This window comes from Neolamprologus brichardi, chromosome 15 (assembly GCF_056152115.1).
Source record: "Neolamprologus brichardi isolate AB-2024 chromosome 15, ASM5615211v1, whole genome shotgun sequence".
Lineage (NCBI taxonomy): Eukaryota > Metazoa > Chordata > Actinopteri > Cichliformes > Cichlidae > Neolamprologus > Neolamprologus brichardi.
In genome coordinates this window covers 36,083,398-36,101,089 of record NC_142118.1, presented here as the reverse complement: position 1 = coordinate 36,101,089, position 17,692 = coordinate 36,083,398, and the positions used below count along the sequence as shown (strand labels likewise).

Sequence of the window (17,692 nt, the reverse complement as noted above, 5' to 3'; positions counted from 1 at the left end):
GTCGCTGCAGGAGAAGAAGGCAGCAGATGATTTAAGTGCTATTGTTTAGACTGATATTACTTTTAGTTGGAAGGGCTACTCCCTAGTAACCTTGTCATTAAATAAAAAAAGAGGTGGTTTTCTCTTTATCTCTATAGAAATGATGAATTCATCCTGGTTGCGCTTCCTCTTCCTCCTCTTTCTGTCTTCTGCCATCCCTCCCTTCTGTTTATCCAAGAATTGCTTGGGTGGGCTGTTGTTCTTTTGCTCTTTCAAGTTACACCCTTGACCCCTGTTAATCACCCTTCTAGCCATCTTCATAGATAAAAATAAAATACGATATAAATAGATGTCTTTTTGTTGTAGTCAGCAGAACATCTTGATATTTTTGAACCTTCAAGCTGAGATACACTGCCTGGACAAAGAAATTTTTTTTTTAAAAATTATATAATATTTCTTTTCAGTGTTTCTTTATTTTTTGTTGCCAAGTTCTTGTGTTATTGATGGGAGAGTAGCACCTCTGAAATGTCCTCCAGAACAATGCAAAAGATTCTCCGTGGGGTTAAGAAAAGCGTCTGGACTTCTTTAAGTTGCTTGAAGACGTTTCACCTCTCATCCGAGAAGGTGAAACGTTCTAAGGTCAAGTGGTGGGGAGTCCCAGATTTAAACCTAGTGGGAGTATCCCCCCAAAGAGGGACAAAAGGACCCCCTGATGATCCTCTAATCGCCTGACCCAACTCAAAACTGGATTATTAATTAATAATCCAGTTTTGAGTTCCCTCCCCAGACGCCTTAACGCCCACTCACATCCTGGGCCATCTGACCTCAGGAATTTGCATGATAAGGTGGGGCCAGGTTTCACAATGAGCTCACCCGAAACCCTGGCTGATTGGGACCCACACCCAGTTTCACACCTTGGCTCCACATGGTGGACATCGGGAGAGAAGACCTGATCCGAGAGCGGACCCTGTCTACCAAGAAGAAACCTGCTGCGAGAACCAAGAAGGTAACAACGAAGGTAACAACGAAGGTAACAACGAAGGCAACCCCTGAACAACAAGAAGACCAACGCACAGTACCTTTTCACGGACCGCAGTGCATACTTTCTCTTGGATACTTTAGCAGGTCTGGGATACAGGAAAATACTGTGTGTGGGCACACCCAGACTGCAGGAGCTGATCAAGCTGCAAAATCTGGAGCAAAAGCTTGAGCCAATAAAGAGTATCTTGCTGGACATTGACTTTAGGTATGCAGTTCTACATTCTGAGAACAACATCATAATTAATGAACAGAGTCCATGATGGAGCTGGTTCAGCTCAGGTCAAAGGTCACAGGTCAAAGAACATTTTTGCTTTTGAAGTCGGCTCCGGGGAAAACAACATCAGAAGGACCCCAGCGTCTCCCAGGACCTTTGCGTCTTTACCAACTGTTAGTATCTACGACACTTTCATCGTAACACCGTAATTGTTGTGTAACAGTCAGGTGACCTTGTTTTTCACCACACAATGCTGCTGTTTAGTCTTTGCATTTTACGTGACCCTGCTAGAACACATCGCATCTTTTCCACCTCCTTGGGCGATGTCTTCCAACATGGCTGTTTAACAAACGAGAAGCTACTTGCTGCATGAGATAATAATCATTGTAGTAATTACTCAGGGGAAGGCTCTTAACTCTTTGCTTTTATTATTTGGTGAACATCAAACTGAGCTGTGTATAAACTGTAACTGCACAGATGTAGATGGAAAAGGCATTTGGGATCTTTTCAGCATGGCAGACACGCCTCTTTGGATGTAGATCACTTATTAATTCCCTGTCCAGCTCAAATCTGATGATAATGAATGAGGCCTGTCATGCAGGATGCTTTAGACAATGCATTCCTGGATGTAATTGTCTTGCCATGCACGTCCTCATATTTTATATTCTGCCCTGAGATCAACGGATCACACAGAATGAAGCCAGAAGGACAAAGCTCCTTTGGGTGGTGAACATCCTGGTCTGTACCGCTGTTAACCTCTTACTCCCTCATCATCTGATTACTCTGCCAAGTCTCAAATAATGTGTTTCACTATCAACTGTAACTGTGTCACATGAAAGAAAAAAGCTGTTTTCGCCATCAGCATTCTGGTTATTGTTCAAAGCACAGTTTCCTTTTCTTTTCCGTTTTCCCCTCGACTTAGCCTGTGACCTGGGTTTCAGTCTGTTTATGTTAGGTGTTGACGGCCAGCGGCGCTCAGCATTTCATTTGTATCGTTGCGGCTCGCTTGAGGTTTGCTGCTTTTCAGCGCTCTCCTTGTTTTCAGACCTTCAGATATTATGGAAGAGCCTGTAATTTAGACAAGAGCTCCCTCTCATCAGTGGTTAGCACATAAAGCAGAAGTAGGTTCAATAATAAATGAGTGTGTCCAGACAAACGGGGTCTTTTTGGAAATGTACGACTGATAATTTTGGAATTAGCACTAGGCTATGATGGTAGCAAATCATATCCAGTGCTGCGGACCATGTTATCTTTGGCCCATAAGAAACATTAGAGATGATTGTAAACACGTGGGTCCGTCTGAAGATCAAAAAGGAACCAGCAGCTTAAAAACGTATTAACTCTAACATAAAGAAACATCGGAGTCCAAACCAGCTAAACCAGTGTTAACATAATCAGGGGTTCTTCCTTAGGGGGTCAAAGGTGACAGAAAATTTGAGAACCTGCCATCATGGTCTTTAAGCCTTTCTTGTCTCATTTTACTGAAATGCTCTAACCTTTGTGCTTTCTGTCGTCCAGGTGGACGCAACGTGTCCATCTTCCTGCAGTCCAGGACGGGTCACACTCACATGCCGTCAGTGGTCGGCCTGCTGGTCTTCACTCAGTTCTGGTTCTGGTTCCCTCTTTCCCACTTCCTGTCCTTGGCCTTCACACCAACCGCTATAATCGGCCTCAACAAAGACCTCAAGGTACCGAAGCATTTTATTATTTACAAACCTCAACAACAACATGTTTAAAGTGGGCTATGGTGTCTGGTAGATTAGTCCCGCCTATGTGTTTATTATGTGTTTATAGGTGAGCCTTGTTTTGTATGTAGGAAACAGCAACATGAGGTCTAAAATATGGCTGCTGAGCTTGTATTTATTGCTGCATGTCGTGCAGGAAATATTTAGCCTCTCGTCTTGGGAACAACTGTAACCAGCAGCCGACTCTTAACAAGGCTCTCCTGACTTTTTGCCTGTTCTGGCCGCCTGCCACTCGCACTCTGGTGCCAAAGGATCAGCGTGACATATTGTGGTGTTAAACTGGTATTAGATGAGCTTAAGCTCTTCTGTCCTACCCGAATCAGCAGCACCTGACACCTGGGACACTGACACCCTTTTGAGGTTTTGTGAATTCCCAACGTTACAAAGCACTAGAGAATATACTCGGTGTAAATCCCTGGATAACCAGGGCCGGGGACAGCGGGGTTTAACAGACTCGCCGCACCCCGGAAAGGTTTGTCAGGTCGAGTTCTGCTGCACAGCACAGGCCTTCACAGACGTTGAGCCTTACCATCGGTGAAAAGAACATCTTTGTCACTTGCCCTGTGTTTTTTAAAGGCTGAAGGGGTGCTCTGTTGGACCATCGAGACAGTTTAAATCATTTAGATTCAGCGAGCTGTTATAATGTGAAGGCTTACATTGAACAGAAGGGACCTGGTGGTGCTGTCGCTGGAGATCCTCTTTAATGTTTGTCTAGGTAAATCTGACAGAGCAGTTCTTCATTTTCACTTAAGTTTCAGTCTGCAGCTATTAGGAGGAAAGCATTGTCACAAGCAACCCCCTCTTGTGTAACTTGTCAAGTATTCAAATGGGTTCAGACCGAGCTAATATAAGCCAGGCTTTCTCCAGCTTCAACCTCTCTGCAAGCATTTTTTTTTCAGGTAACAGAGGATTCCCTTGTTTAAAGGTGTCTGTTTTGAAATAACTGAAGGAATAGGAAGTGCCAAGTCCTTGAACATCATTCAGGAAGGATTATAAAATACAGCCTGTAGTAGATGACGCTAAGTGTCTGTCTCTTAGAGGGTGCTTCAAACAGGTGCTCTGTACTGTAGAACGTCAGTCAGCTCATTTTAAGTTACACTGTGAACATATGCAACATGTTTACAAAGTGTTTTTATTCTCCTCTCTCTTTTTCAGATGCCTAAGGTGCAGTACCGCTCCAACTGTAAGCCCTCCACCTTCGCCTACCCACCAGCTCTGGAGGTTCCCAAAGAGAAGGAGAAGGAGAAGGTGAGCACTGAGGCGCCGCAGCACATCAGCTTGTTTTGCTTTCCCTTTTTCTGAAATTATTAGTTCAGGAAAGCTGATCCCGCTCCGTATTGATTTGCAAATAATTTCGAACCCTCCCTGTAAAGACTCATCATTTTCCTGCCCGTCGTGTTTATTATTGTAGAATCTCTGGCCTTTTTTTTTTTTCTCAGTTGCTCATTTCACAATCCGATCCTGCCCTGAGAATGTAATGAAAGACATTTATTTTGTGGTTCACTAGTTTTGTACGTTTTAAGCCATGTTTGTAGAAGCTCTTAATGTCTGTGGTAACGTCTGACGTCGTGGAAATGTCTGTGCTCTCTCTCTCTCTCTCTCTCTCTCTCTCTCTCTCTCTCACTCTTTCTCTCTCTCTCTCTCTCTCTCTCTCTCTCTCTCTCTCTCTCTCTCTCTCTCTCTCTCTTTCTCTCCCTCTCTCTCATGCCAGGTATCCACCGCTGTTCTCTCCATCACAGCCAAAGCCAAGAAGAAGGAGAAGGAAAAGAAAGAGAAGGAGGAGGAGAAGATGGAAGTGGTGAGTGGGGAAAACAACCCAACTTTCCTGATTCATTGCTAATAATCATATTGTGGGTTTTTTTCTGTTCAATATAAATTTTTAAAGATATTATTATTTTTTGTAGTTGTTTTGATTATTAGAATAGAATTCAACTTTATTGTCATTGCACATGTCACGGGTACAGGGCAACGAAATGCAGTTTGCATCCATCCAGAAGTGCTTTAGCCATGATATAGATATATTACAATATATATTAGCAATAATATAGATATGTAAGTATATTACAGAAATAGGTCTATTATGGTATGTTATAATGTACACGGTATGAAGTATGTTATGAATATTCTATAACTATAAGTATGTACAGGCTATGAACAGGATATAAATATGAAATAAAAAACTATACAGAAATCTGAGATATACAGTTATACAGAAATGTGAACTATGCAAGTTATAAACAGTTGTAGGATTAAAAATGATCGTATGTACAGAATGATTATTTACACAGAACTATACGGTAGTGCAGTTAAGAGGCTATAAAGTGCTGGTGGTTGTGAGTGGTGGTTCAGTCCATGTTATTATTGTGTGTTTGAGGGTACGGTTGTCCATTGTGTGTGTGTGTGTAGGTGGTTGTGGGTGTGTGTATGTCCAGTCCATGAGTTTAACGTGGGTCAGATGTCAGGAGGCAGAGTTCAGGAGTCTGACAGCTGTGGGGAAGAAGCTGTTCCGGTACCTGGTGGTCTTAGTCCGGAGGCTCCTGTAGCGCCTCCCAGAGGGCAGGAGGGTGAAGAGTCCATGTGATGGGTGACTGGGGTCTTTGATGATTTTCCCAGCCCTTTTGGAGAAAGCAGCTTTACCTCCAGGAACAGAAAAATCCAACAAAATCGAACCGTAACCACGCTGAGGTTGCTTTTCTTAAATGAAAACAGAAGGATGGTTGTTGGTACTCAGGTCCTTCATTTCTGCAGTTGAAGTTAAAGCATTTATTATATTTTATAATCGTGAAACCCTTCAGCTGTAGCGAGATGCGCTGCACCCGCTGTCCACCTGTTTAGCTGCTTGTTAAAAAGCTAATCAGCCAATCAGATGGCTTGTAGACATGGTTAAGATTAAAATGCTGAAGTTCAAACCAACCATCAGAATGAGGAAGAAAATGATTTAAGTGACTTTGAATGTGGCGTAGTTGTTGTGCCAGGCAGGCTGGTCTGAAGCTTATTTACAGAATCTACTTGGATTTTTCTACTCAACCATCTTTAGGTTTTATAGATGATTCTGGAAAAAGTGAAAATGGGTGAAAATGCCTTGTTTATGTTGGAGGAGAAAGGCCAGAGTGGAGCTGACAGGAAGGCAATAAACTCATTACAGCTGAGGCATGCAGAAGAGCATCTCTCAACACACCACACATTGACCCTTGAAGCAGATAGGCTGCAGCAGAAGACCGCACCAGGTCCCACTCCTGTCAGCTAGGAGCAGCAAACTGAGGCTACTGGGGCTGGTCAAGTTTAAAGTTTAAAAATATGGCCTGGACTGAGTCTCAATTTCTGCTGCCACATTCAAATGGTAGGGTCAGAATTAGTTGTAAACAACATGAAAGCATAGCCAAGATACTGAACTCTAAGTTGCTCTCCAATATTTTCATCAGAGTGCGACTGTTAGAAAGCATTTAGGTGCAGGAAAAAGTGCTTATAATGACGGGGTGATTGAGGCATGTGTGAAGCACTGTTCTACTTGAGCACTCAGTTATGCCAACAGTTCAGGTTGGTGCTGGTGATGTAAGGGTGTAGGGGATATTTTATGTCACACTTCAGGCCCCTTACTACCAACTGAGCATCATTTAAACACCATACCTGAATGTTCTTGCTAACCATGTCTATTGTTTTATGACCATCTGGTTCCAGCAGGATAATGCTCAGAAAGATCCAGTCATCTCAAACTGGTTTCTTAGACATAACGCTGAGCCCACTGTACACAACTGGACTGCAGCATCTATGCGGTGCTATGATGTCAGCATGAACAAAACTCTATGAAAAACCAAGCACCTTGTTGAATCTTTGCCACCAAGAATTAGGCAGCTGTGAAGGAACAGCCTGGTCCTTGTCAGGTGTACCTACTAAAGTGGCCAGTGAGCGTATAATATAGTGTCTGTCTTTGCTTTTCGCCTTTGGCTTCAGTCACCACGCAGCAGTCCATCTTTTCTACTAGTGTGTTTTTCGCACTTAGAGTATTTGTGCTTTTTTTTCTCCTGTAGCTTTTGTTGTCATCAAACAAATGAAAACTTCCCTGTTAGTCAAATCAAATGACAGCTGTATGAAAAATGAATAGGGTAGCGCAGCATACACCCAGTTGTTTCTTTTCTTAAAGTCTCTCGAGCTTTTCACTCATCCACAGCCAGCGTTCAGACACCCCTGTCAGTAAAGAGCCAGTATAACTTTCATTGGGATTTTCTCTGAGTGTAGGCCGTGTGTTTGATCCTCTCTGCCACGCTACATCTCAGCTCTGGTGCTGAGAGACGAGCCTGGAAACGTCCTACGCCCTCACATCTCAGGCTTTTGATTTTATTTGGCTTAACTCGAAGATGGCGATTGAAGGAAAGGTACCCACTAAAACTGGGGTCAGATGGTTCATTTGCTTATTCATAATCCATCAGTACTCGTTGTGCCTCATTCGTAGTTTTCCAGCATTTGCTGAGCAGCCCGACAATTCATTTGCCATCAGCGGTGCCAGAGCAAGAAGAGCAGGCTGATTCACAGAAATGGAAAGATGGGAAGGGGATTTATTACCCATGACACCTCAATAATGTCCAATTCACAGTAGAAACAAATTATTCCAAGTCAGGGACTAGATCTGTTCAGACAAAGCAGTAAATCAATATACTGTAAGTACTTCTAGTGGCCCTGATCCTCATTCTTCCTTCGCAGGAGGTCCAAGAAGGTGAGAAAGAGAAGAAGGATGAAGAGAAGAAAAAGGAGGTGGAGCCAAATTTCCAGCTCCTGGAGAACCCAGCCAGAGTGATGCCAGCTCAGCTCAAAGTCCTCACGATGCCAGAGACCTGCCGCTACCAGCCCTTCAAACCGGTAACTCAAAATCAACGAGATCCACATTTTCTGTTTTTTATGAACTTGATTGTTCAGATTTTACATGACATGCTTCAGAAAACAAACAAAACAAATCGAGTTAAGGTCAAAGCCCCTTCGGTCCATCACTCCTGTTAATATCTGAGTCATTTGGTTTTAGGCCCCTCTCAGAAGATATGAACATTTTTATATTTTCTCATAGTTTCTTTTACTGAGAAAGTCAGCAAAGTCATTATTTTCATGTACAGATTACACCAAAATTTAATCCAGTATAACAACATGAGGTCTCCACCACAACACAGCACTCAAATAGATTGTTGAATGTAATCATTCTGCTTATTTTTTATTGTTTATAGCATCGGTGCTTCTGTGACGTCTCAGATGTCCTCTGAGTTACAGCGTTTACACGTGATATTTCTAAATGAGTGCTAAGCATCAGAGAGCAGAATTTAACAGTGTAACAGTATCTCTGATTATTTTCCTCTAATATAAATCTTTCAAATTAAGATCCAGGCCGCGGGTTGATTTTGGCCTCGTTCGATTAAAAAGTGCAGAATCTCCCCCGTCCAGGCCCATAAACCCGAGCTCTGCGGTTCTCCTGTAAACGCTGACAGTTTTCCACAGTAAACGGCAGGACAGCGTGCACTCACCCCAGTCCTGTAAAGAGGAAGTACTGTTTGATTTTTCTGTCCAGCGAGCAAAGCTTAGTGTACTACACTGTACATGTGTCCCTGCTTGTTTAAGGTTTTGGTAATGCTGCTTTCCTTTTAAGGGTTTGTTTTAGGTTCCAAAAGCAGGTTTAGGAAGTGAGGGGAGGTTTACAGGACTTATCTTGAAATCTGCTCAGTGTTAAGAGGCCTATTATATGGAAATTAATACAAGACTTCCTGTCTTTGGGTCTCTGTTTGGCTTGTGTGTAATCTTTTACTTTTTTGGGCGCATATGTAAACCTTTAATTTGAATTATGCAAATCCTCAAAAGTATTGCTTATTTAGAAATACTTCTAATATACCTACACTTCTGTTATAGATGTTAGGGCTGCCACGATTAGTCCACTAGTCACGATTACATCAACTATCAAAATCGTCGATGACTGATTTAATAGTCGACGCGTCGTTTGAAGCTTTGTAAGATCACAAAAGACGCAAGGTGGTTGGTGCCTGCCGTGGTGGTAATCCCCGAACCAAATGGTGGACACCAGAGGTGAAGGGAGCCACCAGGCTGAAGAAGGAGTCCTATCGGGCTTGGTTAGCCTGTGGGACTCCGGAGGCAGCCGACAGGTATCGACAGGCCAAGCGGAATGCGGCTCGGGCAGTGGCTGAAGCAAAAACTCGGGTGTGGGAGGAGTTCGGAGAGGCCATGGAAAAAGACTTTCGGACTGCCTCGAAGAGATTCTGTCAGGCGTCTCAGGAGGGGAAAGCGGTGCTCTACCTGCACTGTGTACAGTGCTGGCGGAGCGCTGCTGACGTCGACTGAGAAAATTGTCAGGCGGTGGAAGGAATACTTCGAGGACCTCCTTAATCCCACTGACGCGTCTTCCGAGGAGGAAGCAGAGTCTGGGGATGAGGGGAATGACCCGCCAATTTCTGGGGGCGAGGTCACTGAGGCAGTTAAACAACTCCTTGGTGGCAGAGCCCCTGGTGTTGATGAGGTCCGCCCCGAGTTCCTGAAGGCTCTGGACGTTGTAGGGCTGTCCTGGTTGACACGCCTCTGCAATGTTGCGTGGAGATCAGGGGCAGTACCTGTGGACTGGCAGACCGGGGTGGTGGTCCCCATCTTTAAGAAGGGGGACCGGAGGGTGTGTTCCAACTACAGGGGGATCACACTCCTCAGCCTCCCCGGGAAAGTCTATGCCAGGGTGCTGGAAAGGAGAGTTCGTCCGCTAGTCGAACCTCAGATACAGGAGGAACAATGCGGTTTTCGTCCTGGTCGTGGAACACTGGACCAGCTCTTCATCCTCTCGAGGATACTTGAGGGTGCATGGCAGTTTGCCCAACCAGTCTACATGTGTTTTGTGGACTTGGAGAAGGCATTCGACCGTGTCCCTCGGGGTGTCCTGTGGGAGGTGTTGCGGGAGTATGGGGTGTCTGGCCCATTGCTACGGGCCATTCGATCCCTATACAACCGTTGCAAGAGCTTGGTTCGCATTGCCGGCAATAAGTCGGACTCGTTCCCGGTGGGTGATGGGCTCCGCCAGGGCTGCCCTTTGTCACCGGTTCTGTTCATAATTTTTATGGACAGGATTTCTAGGCGCAGCCAAGTGGCGGAGGGCTTTCGCTTTGGTGGCCTCAGAATCTCATCTCTGATTTTTGCGGATGATGTGGTTCTGTTGGCTTCATCGGGTGAGGGCCTCCAGCTCGCACTGGAGCGGTTCGCAGCCGAGTGTGAAGCAGCGGGAATGAGGATCAGCACCTCCAAATCTGAGGCCATGGTTCTCAGCCGGAAAAGGGTGGAGTGCCCACTCCGGGTCGGGGATGAGTTCCTGCCCCAAGTGGAGGAGTTCAAGTATCTCGGGGTCTTGTTCGCGAGTGATGGGAGAAGGGAGCCGGAGATCGACAGATGGATTGATGCTGCAGCTGCAGTGACACGGACGCTGCACCGGTCCGTCGTGGTGAAGAGGGAGCTGAGTGTAAAAGCGAAGCTCTCAATTTACCGGTCGATCTACGTCCCTACCCTCACCTATGGCCACGAGCTGTGGGTAGTGACCGAAAGAACGAGATCGCAGATACAAGCGGCGGAAATGAGCTTCCTCCGAAGGGTGGCTGGCCTCTCCCTTAGAGATAGGGTGAGAAGTTCGGCCATCCGGGAGGGGCTCAGAGTAGAGCCGCTGCTGCTCCACATCGAAAGGAGCCAGCTGAGGTGGTTCAGGCATCTGACGAGGATGCCTCCTGGGCGCCTCCTGGGTGAGGTGTTCCAGGCATGTCCCACCGGGAGGAGGCCCCGGGGCAGACCCAGGACACGCTGGAGAGATTATATCTCTCGGCTGGCCTGGGAACGCCTTGGTGTTCCCCCGGATAAGCTGGAGGAGGTGGCTGGAGAGAGGGAGGTCTGGGCCTCTTTGCTTAGGCTGCTGCCCCCGCGACCCGGCCTCGGATAAAGCGGATGAAGATGGATGGATGGATTTAAGAGTGTAATAACGGACTGAAACAGAAGATGGCAGCACTGCATGTACAAGGATACCAGCTGCTGTTAAACCCTGAAGAAGAAGAAGCTGTGTCCCAGAATTCATAGCGGCCTAGCGTAGTTGTCAACTAGCGGCAGCTAGTTAGTTTTAATATTACTCTTATTATTCTTTCTGGGTCACAAAATAAACGTTTAACATATTTTCAGGCGAGAATGTAGCTGTGTAAACCTCAAATATCTGCTCAGTTTATCAAGACACCACATATTTTCAAAAGCGCTCCGACGTTTTCGGAGACGTCTGTTACCCACTAGCTCGATAGCTAGCCAGGGGCAAGGCTCACTAGAGCCCGTGAGAGCACCGGACTCCCGGCAAATCGTTTTCAAACCCACCGCCGTCTTTCGCTACTCAGGTTAAATATGTAATATAAGTCACTTAGATAACTTAAAAATGTTATTGTTTGGCTTTTTTTTTTTTAAATTTTATTTGTTTCTGAGTAAATCGGTTTGGCTGAGATTAAAGTTATAGTTTTTACGTCAAGCAGACAACTGATTATCAGAAGTGTGAGATGCTTGAGAATATGCTCCGGTGTCCTGTTATATTTTAGATAGCAAGGAGCAGACAGCTGAGTTTATTAAACTCCACTGAAACAACCTGGAGATTTCATTAAAAATTAATAAACTATCATCTTGTCTTTATTTTTAGTTAGCACATACCTTAAACACTTAAAGCTGTAAGCTAATGATAGTTACAGTGGGGCAAAAAAGTATTTAGTCAGCCACCGATTGTGCAAGTTCCCCCACTTAAAATGATGACAGAGGTCAGTAATTTGCACCAGAGGTAGACTTCAACTGTGAGAGACAGAATGTGAAAAAAAAATCCATGAATTCACATGGTAGGATTTGTAAAGAATTTATTCGTAAATCAGGGTGGAAAAGAAGTATTTGGTCAATAACAAAAATACAACTCAATATTTTGTAACATAACCTTTGTTGGCAATAACAGAGGTCAAACGTTTACTATAGGTCTTTACCAGGTTTGCACACACAGTAGCTGGTATTGGCCCATTCCTCCATGCAGATCTTCTCAAGAGCAGTGATGTTTTGGGGCTGTCGCCGAGCAACACGGACTTTCAACTCCCGCCACAGATTTTCTATGGGGTTGAGGTCTGGAGACTGGCTAGGCCACTCCAGGACTTTCAAATGCTTCTTACGGAGCCACTCCTTTGTTGCCCGGGCGGTGTGTTTTGGATCATTGTCATGTTGGAAGACCCAGCCTCGTTTCATCTTCAAAGTTCTCACTGATGGAAGGAGGTTTTGGCTCAAAATCTCACGATACTTGGCCCCATTCATTCTGTCCTTAACACGGATCAGTCGTCCTGTCCCCTTGGCAGAAAAACAGCCCCATAGCATGATGTTTCCACCCCCATGCTTCACAGTAGGTATGGTGTTCTTGGGATGCAACTCAGTATTCTTCTTCCTCCAAACACGACGAGTTGAGTTTATACCAAAAAGTTCTACTTTGGTTTCATCTGACCACATGACATTCTCCCAATCCTCTGCTGTATCATCCATGTGCTCTCTGGCAAACTTCAGACGGGCCTGGACATGCACTGGCTTCAGCAGCGGAACACGTCTGGCACTGCGGGATTTGATTCCCTGCCGTTGTAGTGTGTTACTGATGGTGACCTTTGTTACTTTGGTCCCAGCTCTCTGCAGGTCATTCACCAGGTCCCCCCGTGTGGTTCTGGGATCTTTGCTCACCGTTCTCATGATCATTTTGACCCCACGGGATGAGATCTTGCGTGGAGCCCCAGATCGAGGGAGATTATCAGTGGTCTTGTATGTCTTCCATTTTCTGATGATTGCTCCCACAGTTGATTTTTTCACACCAAGCTGCTTGCCTATTGTAGATTCACTCTTCCCAGTCTGGTGCAGGTCTACAATTCTTTTCCTGGTGTCCTTCGAAAGCTCTTTGGTCTTGGCCATGGCGGAGTTTGGAGTCTGACTGGTTGAGGCTGTGGACAGGTGTCTTTTATACAGATGATGAGGTCAAACAGGTGCCATTCATACAGGTAACGAGTGGGGGACAGAAAAGCTTCTTACAGAAGACGTTACAGGTCTGTGAGAGCCAGGGATTTTCCTTGTTTGAGGTGACCAAATACTTATTTTCCACCCTGATTTACGAATAAATTCTTTACAAATCCTACCATGTGAATTCATGGATTTTTTTTTCACATTCTGTCTCTCACAGTTGAAGTCTACCTCTGGTGCAAATTACTGACCTCTGTCATCATTTTAAGTGGGGGAACTTGCACAATCGGTGGCTGACTAAATACTTTTTTGCCCCACTGTATATAAGAGCAGATGCATGCTGGTGCAATAAGCTGTAGTTTTATGTCCAATGGATGATGATCTGACTAGTCGACTATCAAAATAATCGTTTGTGGCAGCCCTAATAGATGTACTGTTACACTGAAAGTAAATATTTTATTAAATGTATCTTGAAGAGAATTTAAAATATATTTCTGTGTCTGACCGTCTGTTTGAAACTGGATGCACATCTGTAATATGGACTTGCATACATAACTGTGGGACTCTGTCATGTACTGGGCTCCTGAGTTTAAAGACAAAAACATATTTAAAAGTGTATTAAGTACATATAATACACCACATGGACAAAAGTACTGGGTCACATGTATGGTCCTGGAAGCCGATGCCATGAAGCTCCCAGCACACAGTTTTTGAGCGGCCGGGAATCAAACCACCAACCTTACTCCAAATGCTAGCTGAGATTTGGAGCTCTGCATGTATTCGGTGGCTCTGCTCGTTGCCATGGTAGCCACCTATTTGAGTTTGAATTCACTGAGCTTGATCCATTTTTTAATCTTTATTAAGAGCTGTGATGTTTTTGTCCATAAAGTGTATACAAACCTTAAACCTGTTACTCCACACTTGTGCTAATTTCCCTCCGTGTGTCACCAGCTCCATACAGGCGGGATCATCATCATGAAGGACACCAGCGAGGAGGAGGAGGAGCTGGTGGAGCCCGTCTCAGCTCACGGCCCAAAAATTGAAGAGGAAGAGCAGGAGCCTGAGCCGCCCGAGCCTTTCGAGTACATTGACGAGTAGAAACGCTCCCGAAGTGACGGTATGCTGATCATTTCTGAACTTTGGAACTTTTCGAGTGTTAAAGAATGACTGACAAAGGTGGTTTTAAATGATTTTAAGAGGCAACGCCTGTCCATGCAGTGAGCTAACAGCTGACATAAACCAGCCCCAAACCCTCCAATGGGTCATGTTTCTTTTTGGCATAAGCAGACGCAGAGATCACAACAGCATTAGTTTAACAGCTAGCAAATCAAACCGCTGAACTGAAAGGCAGCTGCATGAAGTTAAAACTACAGTTAATTTTGTCACTGCTCTCTAGACAACTTTCTGGCTTTGGCACACTCCCACATAGCTGTCTGAGTGTTTTCGTAGGAAGTAACGTCGTGTGATAATAACACACAACGTAGGTCTGCATTTCTGTCAAAGTATCACAGAGTTTCACCCATCGCTGCCCGAGGAATGTAAACATCACCGCCTCCTTCCTCAGAGGGCAAACCCCCTCGCTGCACTACCCAGTGAACCTGGACGCCTAATGATCACTTGCTGCTTGTTGTGTTAGTGTTGGATTGACTGCAGGAGTGTGCGCCATTTAGTGCGATGAGACCGATGAGGTGTCACTGACCAAATTAGGGCCTCTGTGCGTATTATGTCATGTCCCGTATGAGGTCTGAGAGCTGTGAAAGGTTAAACGCTGCAGAGATCCTTGTCAGGCCGTCCTCGTTGATACGTGCAAAGTCAATGTCTACTTTAACTGGAAGTAGGTGTTGTGATGTTGCTGGTGCTGCACTGGGGCTTTTTCCCCCTGCTGCCTGCAGTGAGCTTTGGTCACCATTTCTCCCAGAACTGTGTGATCGATGTTCGACTGGCTCACCAGTGTGGTACGTCACTAGCATACTTCTCCAGAAGTATGTGGAGATTGGTCTTGGCCTAATCTGTGTAGCATTTCTTTCTTCCCAATGCCGATGACATGACCTATCAAAGCTAAGGCAAAGTTGCTGGTTGACTCAGTGATGTGGTCCTGACGGTGGAGTTCTGGTATGGAGCGAAGGGCTACATCCATGGACACCAGCGTGTGAGGGCGAGGCAAACACAGGTGCCTGTTTGGTGACTTGCTTAAAGTCCAGTTTCCTCCTATTAAAAGGGGGTTTTTCCTTCCCTCGGTCGCCTAGTGCTTGCTCATACGGGGCATCTGATTGTAGGGGTTTTATTTTACAACATAAAGCATCTTGGGGCAGCTGCTGTTGTGATTTGGCGTTATATAAATAAATTGGCGTTATATAAATAAATTGAAAGCCTACTAGGAGTAAGCCTTGAAGCTCTATTCTAAACTGAGTGGTTTCTGTCATATTTCAGACGTGCTTAAAGAACAAAATGACTGAGTTTGAATCAGAGGTTTGCAGGAAAACCCAGAAACGGTTCTAATGGTGGTCAAACCACATCTTGGATAAAAGCTGAGGCGTCGAAACTCGTCTTTAAGAGTACAGGGAGGTCCTCGAATGTCGTACACCTAAAGGCCATCTCAAGTGTAGCTTTCAGGAACGTTTGCTTCCACGTGTTTGTCGTCATTCTGAAATTCCTCATTTGAATAGGCACGATCCGATTGGGTCCGGTCCTACACACATCTGTCTCACAGATGTTTTATATCATATACTATTGTTGCTGACAGTGTGTTGAGCCCACCACATATTATTTATCATCAATCTCATCAACTCTCCACACTGAATACAGTTGTTCTGAACCCAAATGTAAAGGATACGCTGCTTATTGTGTATTTATCCGTCACGACAAGCACCGGAGCTGTTCAGTGATGTGAACATTCACATGTTGTAAACACGAGAATCTTTTCAGCCTGCGTGTGATATGATTGCAGCTCCACGGGGAGAGCGCGGGGCAGTGGTGTCATTTCTTACTGCTTCTATGGATTAAATGACTTCAGCTCAATTAATAAAGCCCTGAATTGTCTTTGATTGTCTAACGTTGTTTTATTAATCAAAGGACGGGGGGCGGGGCATTATTGTGACGTATTGGTAATGGCTTTTTTTTCCTTCCTCCTCAGGCATCAGAAGAAGAGAGATCCCAGCATGTTGGTTCAGCGTCTCCCCTCCACATCCATGTATCCATCCACCTCTCCGCTCGACTGCTTCTTCGACACGTTCCTTTCCTGTTCTAGCTCCTCATTTGCCACCCGAGGAATGTTTTACATTCTCGTATTGTATAATTTTCAGTCCTTACAATAAAAATAACATATATATCAAATGCTGGAGCGCGTGTGTTTATTTGAGCCTGTATTTCACTCGGGGCTTGGGTCTTGCTAATCCCATACATTAAAACTGGTTTACATTTTGTGCACTCAGCAGCTGCTGCTACAGTCTGTCTGCTGTGCAAATGTTAAACGCGAGCTGAGGGTGAGGAAGTGTGCTTTCAGGAAAAAATTAGCTGCTGCCTTATTTTGTATGATAGTGTTTAGCAGGGAAGGCAAAACTGTAAGTCAGACTGTTTGTCACAGGATCAGTTACAAGCACAGAAAAGTTTGAGTGATCAGTGACCTCGTCAGACTCGCTCTACACTCAAACAAACACGGCTTCATGCATTGTTGAGCATGTTGAGCATTTGTGCCGCAGGCCTTAACTTTATTGCCTCGGTGAAAATCGCTATGAGTAATTGATAAATCTGCAGGACACGTGATGTGAGAGGAGGTCGCCGCTGCCTCAAAAAATGTCCATAATTAAGTGCATAAATTTATGAACCTCATTTGGATCTTTTTAAAAGTGTGTGTGTGTGTAGGACTGCTGTGCTTAATGTGAGTACAAAACATGCAGCAGTCCAGTTATGAGTCAGTGACATTCAGTCCACAAAGCTTTCAAAACCTGCAACAATCAGTTTTGCAGCGGCATTGAAAAGAGAATTTTAGCTCAATCTGTTGATGTATTAAACATATTTGGGTAAAACTTTATAATACGGCTGCGACTAAGGGTGTAATTCCCCTGTTATTATATTGAATTTCAATTTATTTTATTTGAAATTGTGAGATAATTCTATTTAGATACAAATATTTAAAGGTTGTACATGAGAATAAGGAGGTAACAAGTCAGGTTCTTACAGGAAATTGTCATTAAATTTAAGTACTGCATAGTTTCCTGGCAATTTAGCAGAAAAACCAACAATACTTCATCTCATCTTTTTAGCGTGCTGTACCTTTAAGGTGTGGGCTGTTATGGAGTGACTGGACCCTGTCTAACCTCTGGGTATTTTCAGGGAAATATTTAAGTACAGTGTAAGTAAGAAAGGACAACTGAATAAAAGCAAATCCACCATGCACATCACCAACTATTAAATAACGATGTAAAAAATCATGGTCAAGTCACTTCATAATATAGCCCCGCCCCAAAACATACAGCATACTTACAAGGTAGAATGGAGAAATATTGTTCTTCCACAAAATCACCAGGTAATTATGCACTACTTAAAATGTGTTACGCCATACATACTTACAGTAACTTACAATTATAATTATAATTTGTCACCTTTCCTGTAGAATACCTGGAAATTAGGCAAGATTAGGACACTCCATAATATAGCCCACACCCAAGAAGTACAGCGTACTTACAATGTAAGAAATTACCAGGAT

The 17,692-nt window shown here is 44.5% G+C and overlaps 1 protein-coding gene across 1 annotated transcript in view; it reads left to right on the top strand.

Moving 5' to 3' along the window:
• Nucleotides 1–16,320, top strand: part of psmd1 (proteasome 26S subunit, non-ATPase 1) — a 43,465-nt gene extending 27,145 nt beyond the window's left edge. Inside the window, exons 20-25 of the mRNA XM_006791965.2 lie at nt 2,753–2,922; nt 4,135–4,227; nt 4,691–4,777; nt 7,678–7,833; nt 13,939–14,104; nt 16,121–16,320. Of these exons, the coding sequence (XP_006792028.1) occupies nt 2,753–2,922; nt 4,135–4,227; nt 4,691–4,777; nt 7,678–7,833; nt 13,939–14,085 (653 nt within the window). The 3' untranslated portion in view covers nt 14,086–14,104; nt 16,121–16,320. The remainder of the gene's footprint in view (nt 1–2,752; nt 2,923–4,134; nt 4,228–4,690; nt 4,778–7,677; nt 7,834–13,938; nt 14,105–16,120) is intronic.
• Nucleotides 16,321–17,692: the final 1,372 nt, after the last annotated feature.